At 51.0% G+C, this 22294-nt stretch overlaps 1 protein-coding gene across 1 annotated transcript; it reads right to left on the bottom strand.

Moving 5' to 3' along the window:
• Window positions 1–2236: 2236 nt before the first annotated feature.
• KLF11 (KLF transcription factor 11) lies at window positions 2237–14885 on the bottom strand. The gene is made up of 4 exons (XM_066385958.1): window positions 14656–14885; window positions 12253–12522; window positions 9131–10097; window positions 2237–3432 (listed from the first exon to the last, which is right to left on the bottom strand). The coding sequence occupies exons 1-4, from the start codon at window positions 14695–14697 to the stop codon at window positions 3212–3214; spliced, it is 1500 nt and encodes a 499-aa protein (XP_066242055.1). The 5' UTR covers window positions 14698–14885; the 3' UTR covers window positions 2237–3211.
• Window positions 14886–22294: the final 7409 nt, after the last annotated feature.

Below are 22294 nucleotides of genomic sequence, written 5' to 3'. Positions count from 1 at the left end.
ATCCACCAAGGCTGCGGATTTGATCCCTGGTCAGGGCACATATAAGAATCAACCAATGAGCCTGACCTGTGGTGGCACTGTGGATAGAGCATCAACCTAGAAGGCTGAAGTCGCTGGTTCTAAACCCTGGGCTTGCCTGGTTAACGCATGTATGACAAGCGAGAAGCAACAAGCAAGCAATGAACAACTAAAGTGAAGCAACTATAAGTTGATACTTCTCATGCCCCAACCCCTCTCTGTAAAAGCAATAACCCCCCCCCCAACCAACCAATGAATGTATAAATGGGTGTAATAACAATGTGGTTGATCTCGCTCGAAATGTCAGTCAATCAATAAAAATTAAAGACAACAGGGTCAACTGTGAGACAATCAAGTGTTGGGTGAGAAGGATCTTGCTCATTTTGGACAAATACGACGTCCTCGTCGTGCGAGAACTGAACCCACGTCTCTGGCAACATCCACAGCAGACACCTCAGAGAGATGCAGATGCCGAGTCCCAGCCCAAGTGGGTTCAGCAGAGCATGCACCCCAGAGCAGTGAAGATGGTGGCTCTGTGCTGCACTCTAATGCCTGGGCTGGGGGTGGAAGGCGAAGGGGAAGAGGCACCCTCACCTTCCATGTAGCGGCACAGGAAGAGCACGAGGACAAGGGACACAAGGTCACCTGGTGCCCATGGTCCCCTCTGCCAAGACCAGACCAGACATCGGAGTGGCCCACACAGAAGCTGCCTCTTGGCACATGTCTTTCAGAAAGAACCCTCCACTGAGTGGCCCAGCGCCTGGACAGAGAGCAGGTCCACGTGGGGCCAGCGGACAATGGTTTTGTACATCCTTTTCTGAAAGGTCACTGGGTGTACCACGGTGCAATCAAACAACACAGGACCCAAGTCCAGTTCACAAATCAAGGAAATTTTATATGATTCAAAGAAAAATATTGTATCACACATCCATTTAAATAAGAAGTCAAAGTCTCTTACATAAAACATAATTCCAAAACATTTAAAATTTTATTACTGAAACTACTTAGGAGGCTCAAAGTCAACAAAGGGCAAGCAAAACTGCTCAGAAGTAAAGTGCACTGGGGGTGGGGGGCACACCGCCCACGCTCCGAGCCACGCCCAGCTGTTTGCAGTCTTCACATGGAGCCACCGCAGGGGGCTGGTGCTTAGGCCAGCCTTCTTCAGACGAAGCTGACTTCCAACTTACCATCTTTCAATGGACAAACAGAAGGCCAGAAATCATTTGTTTACAGAAGGTCTTTTTAACTCTACTCAGGAAATGGAAGTGTAAATCAAAACCATCTTCAACACATGTTCTTTAGCAACAATGCTGCTCAGAGGATGAAATTCAATGTGACAAGCCATGGAGTACTCGAAGACCTCGTACTTTCCACCACGGCATGAGGACTAACATTGTGTATCATTAAGAAAAACACCCCAATTTAAAGCCATCTGTGGCATGCACATAGAGGTTTGTGCTGATTTAAGATATGAGTGGGAGACAGGTGGCATGGAAACATGGGCTACACACATCTAACCCCCATTCTCTTGCACAACTGTGTTACGTGTCGTGACCAGGAGAAGTGCTAAACTAACACACAACCGGCACTCACAGACATGTAGGTCAGTTGCTAGTTGATACTAAAGGGCAATTTAATGGGAATCATTAAACGAACGTCCACTGAATGACCAGGGGAGGGTTATCAGACTTAGAAGACCTGAACACAAAACCTAATATATTTAATATTTCACCCCACCATCATTTTAATAAAAGTGAGTGCCAAAGACTACCAGGCCAAGACAAACTCGAAGTACATATAGCACAATGAGAACCATCCTGTGTTCCTCACGTGCACCCGGTGGCCCGGAGTCTCAGGGCTGCCTAACAAACGCAGTTGCAGAGGCTTCCTGGTCACTGGGGTGCAGGGGCTGTCTAGACAGGGTTTGTGCTCACACAGCTGCAAAGTGACACCCACATCTACCTTCTATCACTGCAAAACACCCCCATCCATTCCTAGTAATTTTCTGTTTGATCAAACACATGAACGTAGAGGCAGCTGGGTACTGTTACTGCCACTTGGCGTAACTTGTGCATCTCCTCCGGTTCTTAATAAACAAAGGAATCAAAACACAGGCCGGCTGTCTGCACGTGCACTTGGCCTCTGTGTACAAAGGTCAAAGCTGCACTTGGGTGCAGTTTCTCCAACCAGTAAGGCTATTTCCTTTTTCTCTAAGAAGTTGCTCTACCCACAAAATACCATGGATAAGGCCACAGGAAAAGAAGTCAATGACAACAGACAAAACAGCTGGGGTTTGAGCGCTCACACTGTCTTTTTCCTGGTGTTTGAGGCACAAGCCCGAAACCGTGAGTGGCGTGCTCACCGCAGAACACAGACCCTCGGACTCCGGGACTCTGCGGAGGCTCCCTGACATGATCACAGGGTGTCAGCTGAGTGTTTACAAGTTATCCTCCACAAGTCACACCATGGACACAGGTGACTAGTTCTACTTGATCAGTACAGCTACAGATGTACAGGAAGGTTGCCTGGTATACCCCTTGAAAATGTTATGAAGAAGCTGAGTACCAAGCCCTGCCCATTTCTTTAAGAGACCCGTCAACCAGTTCTGATTCTAAACAATTCTGAGATCTAAAAGGCCTGATTACAAACTTGTGATTTTTTTTGGCTGAATAACGTTCCAAGGTTACTAATAGTAGAGTTATTATAAAAACATTGTTAAACACTGAAAAAAAAAGACTGTAAAATCATCTTTCTAGAAATTGGTATCTGAGTACCAACAATATAAATATTTCCATAAAAAAAACAGTATAAAGTTATACCCTGTCTCATTTCTACAAAACATGGATAGAAAGGCTGTAAAAATGCAGATTCTGTAAAATTTATTGCCGAAATGTTGGTCTGAATGCTGGTGATTTAGATCATCAAATTTTCTTCCATTTCCCTAAAAAACTTCTGAAACCATAAGAGACGCTGAACCAGGTCTCATCTGAGAAAGAAGAGTTAAACGTGTCTTCATCAGAACTGGCCTGCTACTTTCTTCCAGCCCCACCCTCCAGAGGATGATTTTGGGAGAGAAAACCAAAACCATCGGTCCTTTCCCTGAAAAAGGTCTTAACACTCCCTCTGGGTGGGTCTCTGCTGACCCCAGGCAGAGGCTGGCACACCCCCCGGCGGGGTTCACTGCAGAGGCAGTTCAGTTCTGTCCAGCCTCCGCCTGCCAGCCGGGCATCTTCTTGGTGGCTGTGTGGCGCCGAGTGTGCTTGGTCAGGTGGTCGCTGCGCATGAAGCGCCGGTCGCACACCGGGCATGCAAACTTCTTCTCCCCGGTGTGTGTTCTGCGGTGGCGAGACAGTTCGTCCGAACGGGCAAATTTCTTATCACAGCCATCCCAGCTGCAGCTGAAGGGCTTCTCTCCTGGCAGGGAGAAAACACGCGTTAACGGGGGTGGGGGTGCCCAGCACCCATCACTGTCGCATGGGGTAATCTGTGCTTTTACATTTTGTTCCTCAAAACCTAGGGCAGCCTGACCAGGCAGTGGCGCAGTGGATAGAGCGTCGGACTGGGATGCAGAGGACCGAGGTTCAAGACCCTGAGGTCCCCAGCTCGAGTGCAGGCTCATCTGGTTTGAGCAAAGCTCACCAGCTTGGACCCAAGGTCGCTGGCTCGAGCAGGGGGTTACTCAGTCTGCTGTACCCCCAGGGTCAAGGCACATATGAGAAGGCAATCAATGAACAACTAAGGTGTCACAATGCGCAACGAAAAACTAATGATTGATGCTTCTCATCTCTCCGTTTCTGTCTGTCTGTCCCTGTCTATCCCTCTCTCTCTCTGTAAAAAAAAAAACCCCAAAAAACAAAAAACCAAACAAGACAAAAACCTAGGGCAAAAGTAATAGCCTGTTATCCTGGTATCCGGTTATTCAGCAGTCAGAAACCCCCAAGAAGCAAGTCTTCCTGCCACACCTGAGATGTAGTAAGTCAGGGGCCAAAGAGATCAAACTAATCTTTCAGAAGATATCTTTAAATAAGTAAATCTTCAACTGTTAGCCTACAGTAGGGGGAAGACTCTTGAAAAGAGCTCCTTCCCTCTCAGGAAGCTGCACATCTAAAAAAATCCCTCCTAGGACCTATAAGATTCCTCAGAAGTATAAACTCTTCATATTTGTTAGCACACTGACAAAGAGGTGAGTTGTAAAATAGATCAGAATTCCAATAAGCATCTTCCTGTTACAGTTACCAGTTCCAAGTGTCCCTCTCCTTCATTCAGTTTCTGAGCACCTAGCACAGGGGTTGAGAACCTATGGCTCACGAGCCAGATGTGGCTCTTTTGATGGCTGCATCTGGCTCACAAATTTTTAATAAAAAAAATGTTAAAAATATAAAACATTCTCATGTATTACAATCCATTCATTTCCTACCACTCATGTTCATGGTTGCGGGAGGCTGGAGCCAATCACAGCTGTCCTCCGGGACAACACCAAATTTTTACTGGATAATGTGTAATGTACACGGGTCGTTGTATTATCTCTCATGGAATTACATTTTAAAGTATGTGGCGTTCATGGCTCTCTCAGCCAAAAAGGTTCCCGACCCCTGACCTAGCAGGTGTCCTTAGGACGTCTTCCTGGAGTTTCAGAGGTGATCCAGGGAGCCTCTGTCTGCAGGTAACAGCATAGCCCCACTCCGAATAGCAGGAAGGTTCCCTTTCCTACAGCCTGAAGCTTTTTCTTTTTGGAGAGAAACACAGGAGGGGAGAGAGCCGAGAAGCGTCAGCTCGCACTTGTATCACTTTAAGTTGTTCACTGACTGCTTCTCCCATGTGCCTGGACTGAGCCAGCGATCCCTTGCTCAAGCCAGCAACCACAGGATCACTCAGACGATCCCATGCTCAAGCAGGAAAGCCCGCACTCAAGCCAGATGAGGCCGTGTGTTCAATCTGGCGACCTCGGGGTTTCAAACCTGGGACTTCAGTGTCCCTGGTCGATGCTCTATTCACTACACTACCACCGATCAGGTCTGAAGCTCTTGTCTTGACCAGGTTGTGACAATGACACACTGCCCGTGCAGCCTCATGAACTGACTTTTAAACACTTTCGCGCTGCATGCCCTGCCTTCTCAGGGGTGTGTGATGAGAGGTCTAGTTCACCATCTGTGCAGCCTCAGCCCAGCACAGCATTCTGTTTGGCAGGTGGCAGAGGAATGATTTGGAATGAATGAGAGACTAGGACTAAGTATTTGATGTTTTTCAAAGTTGAACTAATGGTAAAGGTTAGCATCACAATACTCTTTTTTTATTGTATTTTATTTTATTTTTTTTACAGAGACAGAGTCAGAGAGAGGGTTAAATAGGGACAGACAGACAGGAACGGAGAGAGATGAGAAGCAGCAATCATCAGTTTTTCGTTGCGACACCTCAGTTCATTGATTGCTCTCTCATAAGTGCCTTGACTGGGGGCCTACAGCAGACCCAGTAACCCCTTGCTTGAGCCAGCCACCTTGGGTCCAAGCTGATGAGCTTTTGCTCAAACCAGATGAGCCCATGCTCAAGCTGGCAACCTCGGGGTCTTGAACCTGGGTCCTCCGCATCCCAGTCCGATGCTCCATCCACTGCGCCACTGCCTGGTCAGGCACAATACTCTATTAAGAACCATTCTGGTCCTGGCCGATTGGCTCAGTGGTCGAGTGTCGACCAGACTTGTGGAAATCCCAGGTTCGATTACCAGCCAGGGCACACAGGAGAAGCGCCCATCTGCTTCTCTACCCCTCCCCCTCTCCTTCCTCTCTCTCTCTTCCCCTCCCGTAGCCACGGTTCCATTGGAGCAAAGTTGGCCTGGGCACTGATGGCTCCATGGCCTCTGCCTCAGGCACTAGAATGGCTCCAATTGCAACAGAGCAACACTCCAGATGAGCAGAGCATTGCCCCCTAGTGGGCTTGCTGGTGGATCCTGGTCGGGTGCATGTGGGAGTCTTTCTGCCTCTCTGCTTCTCACTTCAGAAAAAAACCAACCAAACAAACAACAACAAAAAAAAACCATTCTAAGGAAGAGGGCCTGAACTTCATGGATTTCATAGACCCCATGCTGTAAGCATAAGGAAGCCCACTTGTTCCCAGGAATCCACCACCACTGGCGGCATGCCAGGATGGCCAGGTTATTAGACAGAGATGAACCACCCTTTGGCATGGGACTTATAAAGTGTTGTTTTCAACACATCAGAAATGTAGAGCCTCAGCGGTAGAGCGTCGGCCTGGCGTGCAGGGGACCCGGGTTGATTCCCGGCCAGGGCACATAGGAGAAGCGCCTATTTGCTTCTCCACCCCCACCCCCTCCTTCCTCTCTGTCTCTCTCTTCCCCTCCCGCAGCCAAGGCTCCATTGGAGCAGGGATGGCCCGGGCGTTGGGGATGGCTCCTTGGCCTCTGCCCCAGGCGCTAGAGTGGCTCTGGTCGCAGCAGAGCGACCCCCCCCCAGGGGCAGAGCATCGCCCCCTGGTGGGCAGAGCATCGCCCCTGGTGGGCGTGCCGGGTGGATCCCGGTTGGGCGCATGCGGGAGTCTGTCTGACTGTCTCTCCCCGTTTCCAGCTTCAGAAAAATACAAAAAAAAAAAAAAAAAAAAAAAAAAAAAGAAATGTAGAGCCTGACCTATGGTGGCACAGTGGATAAAGTGTCGATCTGGAACGTTGAGGTTGCCGGTTTGAAACCCTGCACTTGTCTGGTCAAAGCACATATGGGAGTTGATGCTTCCTGCTCCTCCCACCTTTCTCTCTCCCTTTCTCTCCTTTCTAAAATGAATAAATAAATTAAAAAAAAAAAAGAAGTGTAGCTCTCACTTTACCTTATTCCATTTAAACTTCAGGTTGGTAGAAATATATGGAAAACTATCTTATCTAAGGTAAAACTACCCAGAGTTCCTATTTCTTATTAAAATATTCCAACTTGAATGTTTATAAACTAGCACAAGAAGCTGATCCTTCAGAACTTCATGGCTCTGTAAATGGATGTGTTTCAGGACAGTTGGGAAGAGCCTGTTCTGACTGCCGCCCTATTTTATGGCATCCTGTATTCCTACCAAGGGAGGCTGACCGAGTTCACAGGGAGACCTAGCCCTCTGCTTCCCCGACTTCGGAGTCTGTATGTGGATGTGATCACAGCTCCAGCTCCAGCTCCACCTCCACCTCGGTCATCTCAGCGAAGGGTGGACCTTGGCAGTCAGCTTTTGTGGGCTCACAGATGCTGTGGCAGCTATCCTCAGCGCCAGTGCCCACCCGTCCCAGTGCCAGGCTCTTGAGCTAGATACCCAGAGTTCACATCCTTAGACCAGTCAAGCACACAAGAAACTAGAAAACAAAAAAATGTGCTGGGAAACACAACAAACCACCAGGGTCAAAAAAGGAAGGAGCCTGACCAGGCGGTGGCGCAGTGGATAGAGCGTCAGACTGGGATGCAGAGGACTCAGGTTCGAGACCCCGAGGTCACCAGCTTGAGCGCAGGCTCATCTGGTTTGAGCAAAAGCCTATCAGCTTGAACCCAAAAAGTCACTGGGTCCAACAAGGGGTTACTCGGTCTGCTGAAGGCCCACAGTCAAGGCATATATGAGAAAGCAATCAATGAACAACTAAGGTGTTACAACGCGCAATGAAAAACTAATGATTGATGCTTCTCATCTCTCTCCGTTCTTGTCTGTCTGTCCCTGTCTATCCCTCTCTCTGACTCATTCTCTGTCTTTGTAAAAAATATAAATAAATAAATAAATAAATAAATAAATTTTGAAAAAGGAAGGAGAGATCAGGACACGCCCTGGAGAACTGGTGTGGGAAGGCCCTTACCCGGTTTCAGTACAGAGTGCCAGGCCGAGGGTGGCGGGAGAGGGGCAGGATGTAGAAGTGGACAGGAGGTAAAGGCAGAGAGCAAGCTCCTCAGGGGCCAGGCGGGAGCCGCCAGCCGCAGCAAAGGGCTGCTCTGTAGAGTTGCGGCAGGCAGGAGAGCCCTCTGGGAGGCCCGCAGGCTCCAGACCACCTCCCTCCACAAGCGGGCCGCCCCAGCGCCGGTGAGAAACCCATTTCAGCTCCCTCCAGTCTAGCCTTCCGGGGCTGTGCTCCACAACACACTGCTGTCCCACAGGCTGTGAGCAGACACCATGGGGGGAGAACTCCATGATCAAACACATCTTTCCTGCGAACCCGTGACCTGTTATCGCACTTACATGTGTGTCTGTGTGAACCCTGAAAGGCGGGTTTAACAAGCATGACAACTTAACCATAGGCCCCTTCAAACCAAAACAGAGCACTAATCAAAGAGCAAGAGTGCTGCAGAACACCAGGACAGTCTGCCCTAGTTAAGTCACACACCCAGTCTCCCAGGCTACCCTCAGACCTATCATCGAGCACGGCAGCCTCAGACCTGTCACTGAGCACGGCAGCCACTGGCCCAGGGAGCTATGTCCATGTTAACTCAATGAAAATGTGAAATTCAGCTCCTTAGTCACGCTGACCACGTTTCTAGTGTGCCTAGTGGCTACTTTAACGGACAGATAATATTTTCATGTTTGCAGAAAAGTCTATCGAATGCAGCTGGTAAGACAATAAAGAGATCACTAGGTCATTGTATTACTTTCTGTATGACTTCTTCAGAATTAAAAACTATTCCTGAAAAAAACTCTATTCCTTTAAATGTCAATATTCTAGAATTCAAACTTTCCCACACTTGGGAATGACCCTTCCCCCCACAGACCTAGCTCACACCAACGCTGACTGAAGGGCTGTGCATGTTTTTTAGGTTGCACAGAAAGGAGACATCTACTGCAACAGGGAAGAGAAAGGGACAATGTAAGCATCACCCTAACAGCCTACCCAAGGATCACGGTCACAGAACTAGCCCACACCTGATGGACTGGGATTCACTGATGCCGTGTTCTACAAGGACCACTGACGGCTGTACTAATTAATGCTAACCCCAACTCGCACATGACCATGAGGGCTTTTCAGGACCGAAGGGAAACAGCCACATTGCCACCTTCTCCAGCAGTTCTCATGCTTTCTTCCAGAGCAATGAGGGCTCCAGGTGCGTTCCTTAACCACTGACCTGCCATGCCCAGACCCTGCCTGCTCAGGGCTTACCTGTGTGAGTGCGGAGATGGGCCTTGAGGTGGGAACTTTTGAAGTAGGTTTTCCGGCAGCCTGGAAAGTTGCAAATGTAGTTCCTCCTTCGGGAAAAGTCTACCTGAGGGGCACAGTCGTGACCAGAGGTGATGAACACTGGGGCGGGGGCCAGAGGCAACAACCTGGTGCTCCCGGCTCCCACAACACTCGCAGGAGAGCAGGGGGCAGGCGGGAGGAGTGCCCCGGGGGGCAGGACCAGCATGACAGCTCCCTGAGGCACGGGTGGTCCCATGAACACAGGCTGGGGCACTGTGGCAGCGTGGGGGAGGATGGGTGTGACAGTTCTAGCAGACACTGGGGAAGGTGGTTTCCAAAAAGCTGGTAGCATGCCACTCGGTCCCGTCACAGGGATCATCTGGCAAAGGACAGGCGGACTGGGGATGGGGACAGAAATCAGAGGGGTCGTTTTCCCTGGTAAGTCATTTTCATAATTCTTTGGTGAGCAGGCTTGAATTGCAACTGGCCAACATGCTTGTTGGCCTTTATCGAGGGGGATCAGGTCACCAGGCTTACTCAAGCAAGGTGGATAGGACGCTGAGTTAATGCTGAGCACTTGGTCCGTGAGGCATGGGTCCTGCAGAGCTCCAGCATGTCCTAGGAACTGTGTTCCTCCTCCTCTGTTGTCTGAGAGTTGGCGTTCTTGACTCTGGGCGGTGGGAATGTGGACAGAAGCGGGTCTCCGTATGGTGTGGTGGGTAACACTGATCACCGTAGCCCTGCCGTGGGGGTCAGGGGCTGACTGCAGCAGCTCCGGTTTCAAACCAGGCAGGCTCCTCTCCTCGCCCCTGCTTGGCACTCTGGCTGCCCCTGCAGAGGCTGGGGGTGCAGCCGTGACCATGTGTGCTTTCGAATCAGTTACTTGGGAAGGAACAAGTGTCCCTGTCGATGGCCCTATGAGATCAGGGCTCTGAGGAGGAGTCATGCACTTGGGGAAAAAAAAGTATGGTGTAAAGAAGGTGTTTTGGTTAAATTTTAAGGCTTACTTTGATCGTGTCGCCCCCAATGCCATTAAGAAGTAGTATCTAGGAAAACCCGGTCCAGGCAGGCTCCTAACAGCAGTGAATCTCAAGGCTGCACAAGGTACTTGATTTTCTAGTCTTCTCTTCACCTTTTATTTATTTATTTATTTTTAAAGAGAGAAGAAAGAGAAAGGAGACCGGGGCCATGGGACATGTCAACTCATAGTGGTTGCTTCTCATATGTGCCCTGATCAGCCAAGCTGGAGATTTCAAACTGGTGACCTCAGAGTTCCAGATCGACGCTCTATCCACTGCGCCACCACAGGTCAGGCTCTTCTCCCCTTTTCTGACCTCTCCTGAACCCACCATTTGCTTGGTTCTAAGAATGTCAGTGTCACTTCTGGGCCTGCATAATTACTGAAATGAGATATTTAAGCATTAAGAGTACAGAGAAAAGACAAATTTATGCTCAAAGCAAGAGCTTTTCATAATAATTTTAGATTCTCAAAAATTTTTAAAAATCCAAGTGGTGCTTGACCAGGCAGTGGCGCAGTGGATAGTGTCAGCCTGGGACACTGTGGACCCACATTCGAAACCTCAAGGTCACCAGCTTGCGAGCAGGATTGCCAGCTTGAGCATGGGATCATAAACATGATCCTGTGGTCACTGGCTTGAGCCCAAAAGTCGCTGGATTGAAGCCCAAAGTCACTGGCTTGACCCCCTAAGTCGCTGGCTTGAGCAAGGGGTCACTGGCCCGGCTAGAGTCCCCTGGTTAGGGCACACATGAGAAAGCAATCAGTGAACAACTAAGGTGCTGCAACAAAGAATTGATGCTTCTCATCTCTCTCCCTTCCTGTCTGTCCCTGTCGGTCTCTCTTGCAAAAATAAATAAATATATAAATAAATAAATATCCCAATGGTAATCACTTAACACACACTTAGCCAGTGCTTAGTAGCTAAGGCAAGGTGAACCTACTGGAACGAGCCCCAAAAGGCCATGCTATAACCAATGGTCTGCTTAAACCAGTGGTAGTCAACCTGGTTCCTACCGTCCACTAGTGGGCATTCCAGCTTTCATGGTGGGTGGTAGCGGAGCGACCAAAGTATAAATAAAAAGATAAGATTTAACTATAGTAAGTTGTTTTATAAAGATTTATTCTGCCAAACTTAGCAAAAATCCAACATAAAGTACTTGGTAAGTAATTATTATTATATGCTTTAACTTGCTGTAACTCTGCTTTATAAATTTTATAAAGTAAAGTTACTTCCTTACTTTATAAATCACCATTACTGTGGAACTGGTGGGTGGTTAGAAAATTTTACTAACAGAGTAACAAAAGTGGGCGGTAAGTATAAAAAGGCTGACTACCCCTGGCTTAAACCAAGCCTCTCTGTACTGCCCCCAACAGGTCCCACTTACTTTCCCAGCTTCCCATGGAAGAACTCAATGCCAAGTAACTCTGAGCCAGGCCAGGTCTTGTACAATCCTCTCTACCGCCTACAAGCCCCTTCTCATCCCTCTCCAAGTGGCTTTCCACACTCCCTCCAGCACAGCTTCCAGCCCAGGGCAAATAGACTGTGATTTTCACTTCTGATAGCAACTGATGCTGAGAAGTAGTTTCTTCCAGCAATTCTGTAGCTGTAGCAAGTTAAGAAAACAAAACAACAGTGCTTGCTTGCAGCCAACTCACACAAGAAAGATGCTGGTTGCCACAGGGAGGCGATGAGGCCAGTATTTATTTCCACCCAGCTAACTTAGAGAGTCTGGTGCCAAAGCACAAGCCTTCCCAGCTGCCACGCATATAACCTCATCCTGGCTTCGGTCATCTGGGAGGACCTAGTCCCCACCCTGCAATTCCCCAAGTAAATGAGCACGTTTTCCTTTCTTGAATCAATCTGTAGGTTTTGTTCTATGGACATTTTAACCCTGAGGCTGCAAGCTATGACCCATCAGTGGAATAAACGTGTTTCTAAGAGATCAAGTTTCGTTCTCAAGTCCTCCACAGGGGAGGCTATGAACCTGCTTGCCAACTTCCCAGGGAATCCACCCACAAGTTCCCTCGGCACGTTTACTGAAGATATGCCAGCCACTGCACAAAAACACCCCTTGCCCCGACTTACCAACGTCGATAAGGAATGGAAGTCCTTTGCTAGCTCAGGTGTAGCTTTGTCCACATGCACAGTGGTGGTGACCTCCCCAGAGTCAGACACAGGTGTGAGAGGTCTTATCTTTAATAGGTCACCTTTCTGGGATCTTTGACCCCAGGAGCTCATGCAAACAAGAGCCTCAACAGCCTCGATGTCATTCTGCTCCAAGAAGCTGCACGTACACCTTTCACTGTCATGGCACTTCTTCTCGAGGATGGACTCACATATGTCCATGATGTCAACCTAAACGCAATATAAGGGCTTCTCAATCCAAGGGACACAAAAGGAGGCATATGAACACGCGCACATGCAACACATACACGACACTCCGCACACAACAAGCTCTGTTCTAGGAGAATACAGCAATGGAGCAATCGCCACAGTTTTGCTTTCACCCCCATGTTCTGAAGAGGAAAGGTTTTCCACAGCAAGCCCTGTTTCTTAAAAAGTTATTGATATGAAGTTCATGTTCTTTGGTAAACATTTCGTAAGACATTCACTCCAGAGGTGTAAGCCAAAGATGACAGTCACACCAGGGGACGAAGGGCACGGCTCTTCTGAGTTGGCAAAGCTACCGGAAGAGCATCACTACGTATGCATTTGGGGCATCTTCCACAGCCCTACCCCAGCAGAACTTGAGGGGGTGAGAGGCTGAGTTTCATGGACCCATATAGTAAGTCACTCCTTCATACCACAAGGTTAGTGGGGGCAAGGGTAAGAGAAAGCATTTATAAGATCTACCACAACCCAGGAGATTGTTTTCCCAGGTATCACACCTGGCTTTTTTTTTTTTTTTTTTCCAGAGAGAGGGATAGACAGACAGGAACAGAAATGAGAAGCATCAATCATTAGTTTCTCGTTGCGCATTGTGACACCTTAGTTGTTCATTGATTGCTTTCTCATATGTGCCTTGACCGCTGGCCTTCAGCAGACCGAGAAACCCCTTGCTCGAGCCAGCGACCTTGGGTTCAAGCTGGTGAGCTTTTGCTCAAACCAGATGAGCCTGTGCTCAAGCTGGTGACCTCGGGGTCTCAAACCTGGGTCCTTGGCATCCCAGTCCAACGCTCTATCCCCTGCACCACCGCCTGGTCAGGCTGGCTTTTTATATATATATATATATATATATTTATATATATATATATATATATATATATATATATATATATATATATTTTTTTTTTTTTTTTTTTTACTTGAGAGAGAGAGAGAAGGAAAAGAAGCATCAACTCCCATATGTGCCTTGATCAAGTAAGCCTATTTACTCGAGAGAGAGAGAGAAGGAAAGGAAGCATCAACTCCCATATGTGCCTTGATCAAGTAAGCCTATTTACTTGAGAGAGAGAGAGAAGGAAAGGAAGCATCAACTCCCATATGTGCCTTGATCAAGTAAGCCTGGGAGCCCCGAACTGGCAACCTCAATGTTCCAGGTCGATGCCCCATCCACTGCACCACCACAGGTGAGACCACACCTGGCTTTTTTGAAGAGGATGGAGAGGGAAGCGACTGAAAGAAACTGATCTCTTCCCAAGACACTTCAAGTCTATAGAGACCCATTTCCACTTAGGGTGCTCAGGCATCAAACCCTTCTGTCCTGCTCGGGTTCCTACAGGGCACACAGGTAAGGAGGGAGCCTTTACAAATGCGAATGTTATTCTGGCCCAGGTTCTGCCTGGTCCTGGCACAAACTGCGAAGTCAGACACGGGACTGCCGCCTGCTCTGCGGCCACACATGCAGGGAGGGACTAGGACGCGTGGAGCTCCTAGACCCCTCGCTCCGACCCTCATCTAGCCCGGGTGTAAAGGTGGAGCCAGCGACCTCCCTGTACCCCTCGAGTGGCCACTGCAGCAGCCCCGCCCCATACTACCTTCCCACCTTCCCGCCCCTTCCCTCCCACGCTCGCGGCGCTCTGCCCCGCCCCTGGCAGGCTCTCCTCACCCCCACCCTCCGCAAGCCAGTTCCCGCTACTTCCCTCCCGCGCTCGCGGCCCTCTGCCCCGCCCCCGCCGTCCGCATGCCGCGCTCCTGCCACTTCCCTCCCGCGCCCCGCCGTCCGCACGCCGCGTTCCCGCCAGCCGCTCCCCGCCCAACGGTCTTTGGCTCACACGGGCTAGTGACGTCATGGCCTGGAAATAGCCCCGCAGCCTGCTGGCGGCGCCGCTGCGGAGGCAGGGGACAAAGCTGCAACGGGGCGGCGTGGGTACACGCCCCCGCCTGGCCCCACGCGGTCGCCGCCTCTCCGGGCTCTGCGATCCGTCCCGGCCCCCGAGGTGCAGCCGTGGCGAGGGCCCGCGCGCCCCCGTACTTCTTCGCGCCCTGGTGCCCCGCAAAGGCGGTGCGGCCCCGCCTCGCCCCTCGCTCCGAAGGGCGGCCACTCACCGCGCGTGTCTCGCTGGGAGCCGCGGAGCCAGGCGTGTGCATGGTGCCTGCAGCCCAGAGGCAACAAAGCGGCGACGGGCAGACGCTCCGAGCACGGCAGTGACTGCACGTGCGTGGCGGAGGCGGCCTGCGCGAGCCGAGCTCCAGTGGCTGCCCGCGCGCCTCTGCCCCCGTGCGGCCCTGGTGGTGCGGGAGGGGAGGGGCGGGGCGGCCGCCGAGGGCGCGGCCGCCTCTCGGCAGCCGCCGGGGGCGGAGCGCGGAGGCAAACCAAAATACACCGCTCCCCGCCGGGGCGGGGCCAGGTGCCCGCCAGCCAATCCACGTTTGGCCCGTGCATAGCCGGCCAATGGGCGCGGCGGGGAGCCGCGTGATCAAAGCCTGGCCGCGGCGTGATGCGGAAGGGCGGGATGCGGCACGTGTTTTGGTCCGAGCGTAGGGGTGGGGCCTGAGGTCTTGGAAAGTAGGGAAAAGGTCTCGGCGGTGGCGTGGGCGGCGCGGGTGGCGCGGGCGGCGCAGCTGCTGTCCAGGGAAGTCCCCTGTTCTGGACGCGCCCACGGGGGTGGGGACCGCGCTTAAAGGGGCCGCTACCTTCAGCCTTCCCGGGCGCAGGCCCCCATCGACTGAGTCAGTCCACCTGGAGGCCCCAACCCGGCTACTGCCTGCTGGATTTTCGTTTTTATTAACATACTGTTGCATCACTGGCCAGGGAGAGCTTTGAAAGCTGGCTGGCTCCAGCTGATTTTGCCTGCATCTGCTGCTGCTTGCAGGCACCCAGAGCCAGAGTTCCCAGGCCAGTGTCTGCCTCTGACAGCTCTCCCCGGGCAGCTCGGGGCCACAGTCTCCACTCTTTAGGTGACGTTAGGGGAAGCCAAGACAGGGAATCAGCTCAGAGATGCCTGATGAAACCCGCCCTTTCTTCCCAGACCTGATGCAAGTGTAATCTCCTCTGGGAAGTCCTCAGGCCTGAATGAGAGAGATGCCGAGGGCCCTTTTTTCTCTTCAAGCTGAGATGGAAGTAGGTGGGGCCCAGGGCTCTGGTCACAGCTTGTCCCTCACTGCTCTGGATGCGTAAGGAGTTGAATAGGGTGACTTCTTTCCATTCCATCTTCCTCAGGCCCCCCACTGTACCTTTGAAGACCTGTAGCTTTTGTTTCTTTAGTTATGTTAATTGGCTTCCTGCCTGAGGAAACCCTCTCAAAGTTAGGGAGCTTGTTGAATTCACTGCAAACCCCCAGGGCCTGGCCCACCGCAGGGGCACAGTCACTATAGGTTGAGTGGGTGAATCAAGGTGAGCATGTATGGACACACACACACACACACACACACACACACCCCTGCTTGGCTATCCTGCAGACACTTCTAATTCAGTGTCCTTGAATCTGAACTCATACTCTATCCAAATCTGGATTTCTCACCTCGGATTTCTCACCGCCAGCTGCCCCAAAACCTGCAGGTCATTTCTGACTCCACCCTTTCCTGCACTTGCTTCCTTCTGCCAAGTGCTTCATGCCCTTCTTCATAAATTTCTCTCAAACTGTTAAGTTCTTCCTGCCACCCATTCCCGCCTTGGTCCGGGCCACCCTTCTGTCTCCCCTGAATTACTGCCACCGCCTCCCAACAGGTCTCCCTACCTCCTGCGGCAGCACCTACCATTTGCTTCTCATCTTGCTACCAGAATGAACTTCCAGAAGTAGAGATGGCATCAAACCGGTATTCAAGTCCTCAGTTGGAATCCAAACAGCTCTGGGACTGGGGACTAAACCTTGGTGCTTGGGCAGGAAGCTGTGACTGTGTACCCAGGTCCTGCGCAGCGCTTCCTGTGCCATTTCCATCCAGTCCTCCAAATACAGAACCCTTGGCACATGGCATTTCTTCTGTGGGGAGCACCCCGATCCTTCTCCGCTTTGACTCTGTAAGGCTGCAGTAGGACTCCGCAGGGAAGCCTTTCCCGGCTCCCAAACAGCAGGCCCACTCAGCAGAATGCTAATAAGCACAGGGCTTTGGACCCAGACCTGGATCCAAACCTTAGTTCAGCCATGTGGCCAAGTCAGGGCTGCCGGTGCCTTGTTCCTATAGAGTAGGAGGTGGTAGCAGCCCCCCAGGAGTCTGGCACCCCAGCTAGTCTCACTTCAGTTTCTGTTTCTCTTCCTGGGACAGAAGCAATACCTGGAAACCTGGACAGCAGACTGGCTCAAGGCTCTGCAGGCATAAGGCCCCATTCTTCTCAGGTCTAGCCCATGTTCCAGACAGACAGGTCTTCACTCCTGCTGGGCCCTCCTCCGTTCTCCTCCACGTCTACCCAGATACCACTTTTCCATGAAGACTTTCTAAACACACACACACACACACACACACACACACACACACACACACACACCCCAGCTGCCAAAGCCTGGCTTCTGGTTCTGCCTGTAGTCAGAGGAATATTGACATGTTTGTAAACTAAAGATAGTTATAGGTCATTCCCTCAGAGGCTCTTGTCAGTACCAGGCATCACAGACCTGCAGTCAGAGCAGGGACAGGCATGCAGACTGGACACAGACACAGGGAACTCCTCTGTAAACTAGATGCCACCAGCTTGACTGCGACCACTTTCTTGTGTGTCCTCCCAGAGAGAGTCTGTGTGAATGCAAACATACTATGTACACTTTCTGAACCTTGTTCCCTGACTTTCTGTGTATATCTCGGTGGCTGTGACATATCAGTACACAAAAATCAACCTCATGCTTTGTAATAGTTGAGTAATGTTTCATGACGTGGAGACATACATGGATGGGTCATAATTTATTTAAACCATTGCAGCTTATGTCACTGTCACCGGGGGCTTAGGTGCTTTCTGATTTGCCAAGACATCAGGTCCACTTGTCCTCTGTCCATATGCGAGGATAACTTCAGGGTCACTTCCTAGAGTTGGAATTACTGGGTCAACAGCTCTTTGTATTTACAGTATTTTATTTTTCTGGCTTTTGCCAAATTTTAATAAAGTACTGTATAGGATAGATATAGGAAAGTGCAAAAACTGAAGGGCACAGCTCAGTGCATTTTCCCAAGGCAAACACACTTGTCACCAGCTTCCAGATCAACAAACAGGATCAGCAGAATCCTGAAGCGCCCTCCTTGACCCCCTTCCAGGATAAGCCTTACAGTTCTCACACTGTGGTTTGCTTCTGCCTGTGCTGAAACTTGTGCAAAGAGAAGTACACTGCACCTTCTCCGTTGGGTCTGGAGCGCAGAGGCGTTTCATTGGAGTTCATTGATCCTCATAGCTGTAGAACACAGTGTCCTGGCTCGTCCTTCTTCCGATGGCCATCGGTTTCCAGTCTGGGGCTGCTATGAATATAGCGCCAGGAAAATTCTGATATACGGGTTTGTAAACTTTTCACTTAGAAAGATTGTCAAATGGCTCTCCAAACGCGCTTTTGTGCTCACTTATGGTGCCAGTAGTGGGCTGTGAAGCTGGTCTCCTATTTCTTCACTAATGCAGGCCTTCTTGAATCTTCTGGCCTTTACCAAGCTAAGTGGGAAAAGAAAAAAAAATGAGAATTCACGAAATGGCATTTCTCTGACGGAGTTTACTTGAGAATTTTCAAATATGTAAAAGCCATCTTGATTTCCTTTTTCTGTGAAATTTGGAAGGAATTTTAAGTGACAGTACAGAAACTTGAAGATGTTCATATATTGAGGGGAAGGGGTCAGTGGAGAAAAACGAACAATGCCAGGTGGGGAGGGGCTAATGGTGGGAGGAGGACGGGCAGTGTGTTTGGGGAGGGCAGGAGGGGTGTGCACAGGGGAGCGGGCCTGTGCAGGAGGGAGAACCTGCTTCATCTGGGGAGGGGTGGAGGGAGGGGAGAAGGTGCGTGCAGATCCAGGAAGATTCTGGGATAGAGAGCCTAAAAGGCCAGAAGCTAGGGTGTTCATGTGTGATCCACCTTCTTGGTGACATGGGAGGACAAGTCATCTGCTGGGAAGGGGCCCTGGTGAGGTGAGAAAGGTCTGGAATAGATTCAGAAAGAAATGTGTTAAGCACTCAGCCAGGGAGGGTGACAGCAATGGCCTCCTGCATGGAGGACCCACTGGGAATGGCCCTAGACAGAGAATTTGGTTCTTGTCCTTGCTCCTGGTACTAAAGTGCTAGGTCACCGGGGGATGGCCTCTTTGTCACTGTTGAGCCTCACTTTTCTGACCTGCAAAATGGACTTGGATTAGCTCTGTGATTTGAATCAGTTCTGAACTATGATCAGGTTACTTTTCATGGTTTTGCTTTGAATGAGGAAAATAAGGACAAAGTGCATCTTGTCATGTCAAAAAGTACAATTTAAGGATTATCATTTATTCAGAGATGATATCCTCCTAATATTTTTCTTGTTAGACTGTTTGGTCTTTTATGAAAAAATGCTGATGAGCCTGACCTGTGGTGGCGCAGTGGATAAAGCGTCGACCTGGGAATGCTGAGGTCGCCGGTTCGAAACCCTGGGCTTGCCTGGTCAAGGCACATATGGGAGTTGATGCTTCCAGCTCCCCCCCTTCTCTCTCTCGGTCTCTCTCTCCTCTCTCTCCCTCTCTGTCTCTCTCCTCTCTAAAAATGAATAAATAAAATTAAAAAAAAAGATACTGATGGCAGATCTAACTTATGAAAACAAAATGTTGGCCGCCCTTTGATCGACCCCCAGATTCGTTTCAAAGTTTTGTGGTCAGTGAAATGCCCAAATCTGGAATTCTCTGGACTACGTGTTTTTGAAGATCAGTTCCATCTCTCATAACCACGGTTCCAAAGGGCTTGTCTTTTCACGTTGAACTCGGAGGAACTGATTTCAGGCCTAGTCAGAAACAGAAAGTTGAGGTTGATTCCACTCTGCCTTAAGCCTGGCAGCTGCCAAGGGGCAAGGACCCACAGCGGGCCAACGCCTTCCTCTCCAGACCCTCGCACCCCTCCTGGGTCATAGACAGGCCGGCCCAGGCCTTGCCAGCTCTGGAGTATTCAGTCTTTGGTCAGAGCCCAGCTGCAGAGCCAAGAGAAACAAAGTGGGGCTGGGGCTGCCCTTCCCAACCCACCCCTGCCTGCAAGACTGGGCAGGAGGGTCAGGGAGCTCTGGCAAGGAGGGGAGAGCTGGATGCTGGCCAGGGCTGGGTCCAGCCCATCCTTCCTGCATTTTCCTTTCTCCCTTGGTTGCGCTCACTGAGCGGGAAGTGGCACGGGACCAGACTGGCAGTCCAAATGACCTAATAAATGATTGACTAGTGGATGGATTAATGAGTCACCGACCCACCAGTCCCCCCAGCTGTTGAGTGATTGATCTGCCAAATGCCAGGCCCTCGGCATCCACCACTCCTGATACCCCAGTTCCTGTCTCCTGCCCTTGGGGCGCTGGTCGGGGAAGGGGAGCAGAGGGGCTTTGTAGAGGCAGTTGGGGCACATCCAGAGCAAGCTTCTACTTCACAGATAGGGACATGGAGCCCTAGCGAGTGCACACAGGGCCACCTGGCTCAGGAGAGAAACATAGCGAGGCCTCTCTGTGTTTGAGTCACAAAGGTCAGCTTACGGGCATATATTAAACACGGGACATGGCCTGAGAGTTGTACAAGGTGTGAGCTCTTCATCCCTTTTTACTCTCTGATGTTCGGCCCCGTTTTATAGATAGATGCCCAACATTGTAATGCCCTTCGCCACATTACAAGGCCCCCTGGCTGAATGCCGCCGGGCCATGTCCCAAGATCAATCCCAGAAGAGAGCCCTTAGAGGCCAGTGGGACGTTAGGCAGCGGCACGCACGACCTGCTGGCCTGGGAAGGCAACCTTCCAAGTGTCCCTGTGGCCACCCCGCCCTCTGCCTGGCCAGAGAGCCTGTAACCGGGTGTGCTGCCAGCTCGGCCTCCCCAGTGACCCAGTGCACTGCTGGTACTGGCTCAGCGGGGCAACAGGGCTAGCTGGGCAGCGGCTCAAAGTGTTGACAGAGTGACCGTTAGAGACGTGTCTCACAGGGGGACTTGTGTGGGCCCAGCAGGGGCCTGAGCTGGGGTCTGTCCAGAAGCCTGCTCCTTATTCCCTGTGGTCCACTGCTGCCTACTCACCAGACTCAGCACAGAAATGGGTTTTAATGCCTGAAGATGCCAGCCCCAAGCTCAGAGCTGAGCGCAGTTGGGCCAGGAGGCGTCTCCCAGCTTCACCCTGAATAATATTAGTGTAAGTAATGTGAACAAGAAAAATTGTTATTAGCCACTATTTGTCATATATGGTTTGCCAGACACTTGACACACACATTTTCTCCCTGATCTCATTTAATTTTTACATAGACTTTGCATTGTGGGTATTGTCACCCCATGTTTCAGAGGGGGGATTTGAAAGGGTGAGGATAAGGAACTTGCCCAAATCATTGTCAGGGAACAAGAGTTCGGTCAGCTGTCCACCCGACCTTGATCTTGCTCCCCAGTGAAAGAGTCGGGGCTGGGCCAGCAGGTGCAATGTTGTGCATGGCCAGGGGGCTTTGAATGCCCTGGTTAAATCCTCAAGCAATGTTTCTGAGGCGGGCCCGATGGAAGATTTATTTATTTTATATAATAACTTAAATGCATTTTAATATCACCACTGCAAAAGCAGTTCATCCTTATTCCAGGAATATACCTACAAAGAAAGTAAAATATTTTCTTCTCTATTCCCCTCCCCATCCCTTCTCTCTCCTCCCTCCTCTTCTGCTTTTCTCTCTCATCACATGGAGAAAACAGTGAAAGCCTTCCCCTCTCCCACTTACCTCCCAAGGCAGGTAACCCCTGCCAGACTTTTGTCTGTGCGGGAACACACGCACACACACTGTGTCTGGCTTTGTTTGGGTTCCCAGGTCACACGTGTGTGTGGTGCTGCCCGCCTCACGCTGCAGCCTGTCTTGTTCACCCTGATGTCTTCTGCCCAGGCCGCGCTGACAGCCCTGGGCCCGGCGTCTTCCAGAGCCCCCGGGAGTCTGCCCAACATCCCGCTCCTCGGTTTCTTCAGTGCTGAAATGGGGGCAGCAGTGCTTCCCAAGCTGAGTTCTTTTAGGCATTAGCGATGGTGTTCCACAGCACATGGCGTTATGGGCAATCAAATGATCTTCAGCCGGGGTGGGGCTTTTTTTGAGGGGGAGCTTCACGCGTGCGCGTGCGTGTGCAGTTTCTATTTGATGCCTAGGCAAAAGGGAACAGCTGGGGCCTCACGCTGTGGGCTACACTGAGAGCCCTGGGTGTGACCTTGGCAGGGGCGGGGACTGGAGTCCCGCGGGTAAGGGCACGGCACCACCCAGCTCCAGTGCAGGGAATCAGAGTTTGCATGGTCAGGCTGGGTGGTCCCAGGGCTGTCGGAGAGCACATGCCCCTGCAGCCAGGCCTCGGAGGGTTCTCAGACACACTCTCACTGCATGGCCCAGATGTTCAGAGCAGGGCTTGGAGACCATTCAAGTTCCCAACCTTCTGGCTTCCTGGCTTTCATGACAAAGCTCTGGGTGGAGAAGGATGAGAGTGTCACAGGCCCAGAGCATTCCTCTGGGGGGAAGTAGGTGAAAAGGGGTCCTGGAAGCGTCTTGTCCCACAGTGGCCCACGGAGAGCCTTGTCCGGTACTTGGGGAGCAGGAAGCTCCCCACCCACGGGAAAAGGCCTCCCCAGCCCATGAGTG

The sequence above is a fragment of the Saccopteryx leptura genome, chromosome 5 (assembly GCF_036850995.1).
Source record: "Saccopteryx leptura isolate mSacLep1 chromosome 5, mSacLep1_pri_phased_curated, whole genome shotgun sequence".
NCBI classification, from domain to species: domain Eukaryota; kingdom Metazoa; phylum Chordata; class Mammalia; order Chiroptera; family Emballonuridae; genus Saccopteryx; species Saccopteryx leptura.
This window is presented reverse-complemented; position numbering and strand designations above follow the sequence as displayed.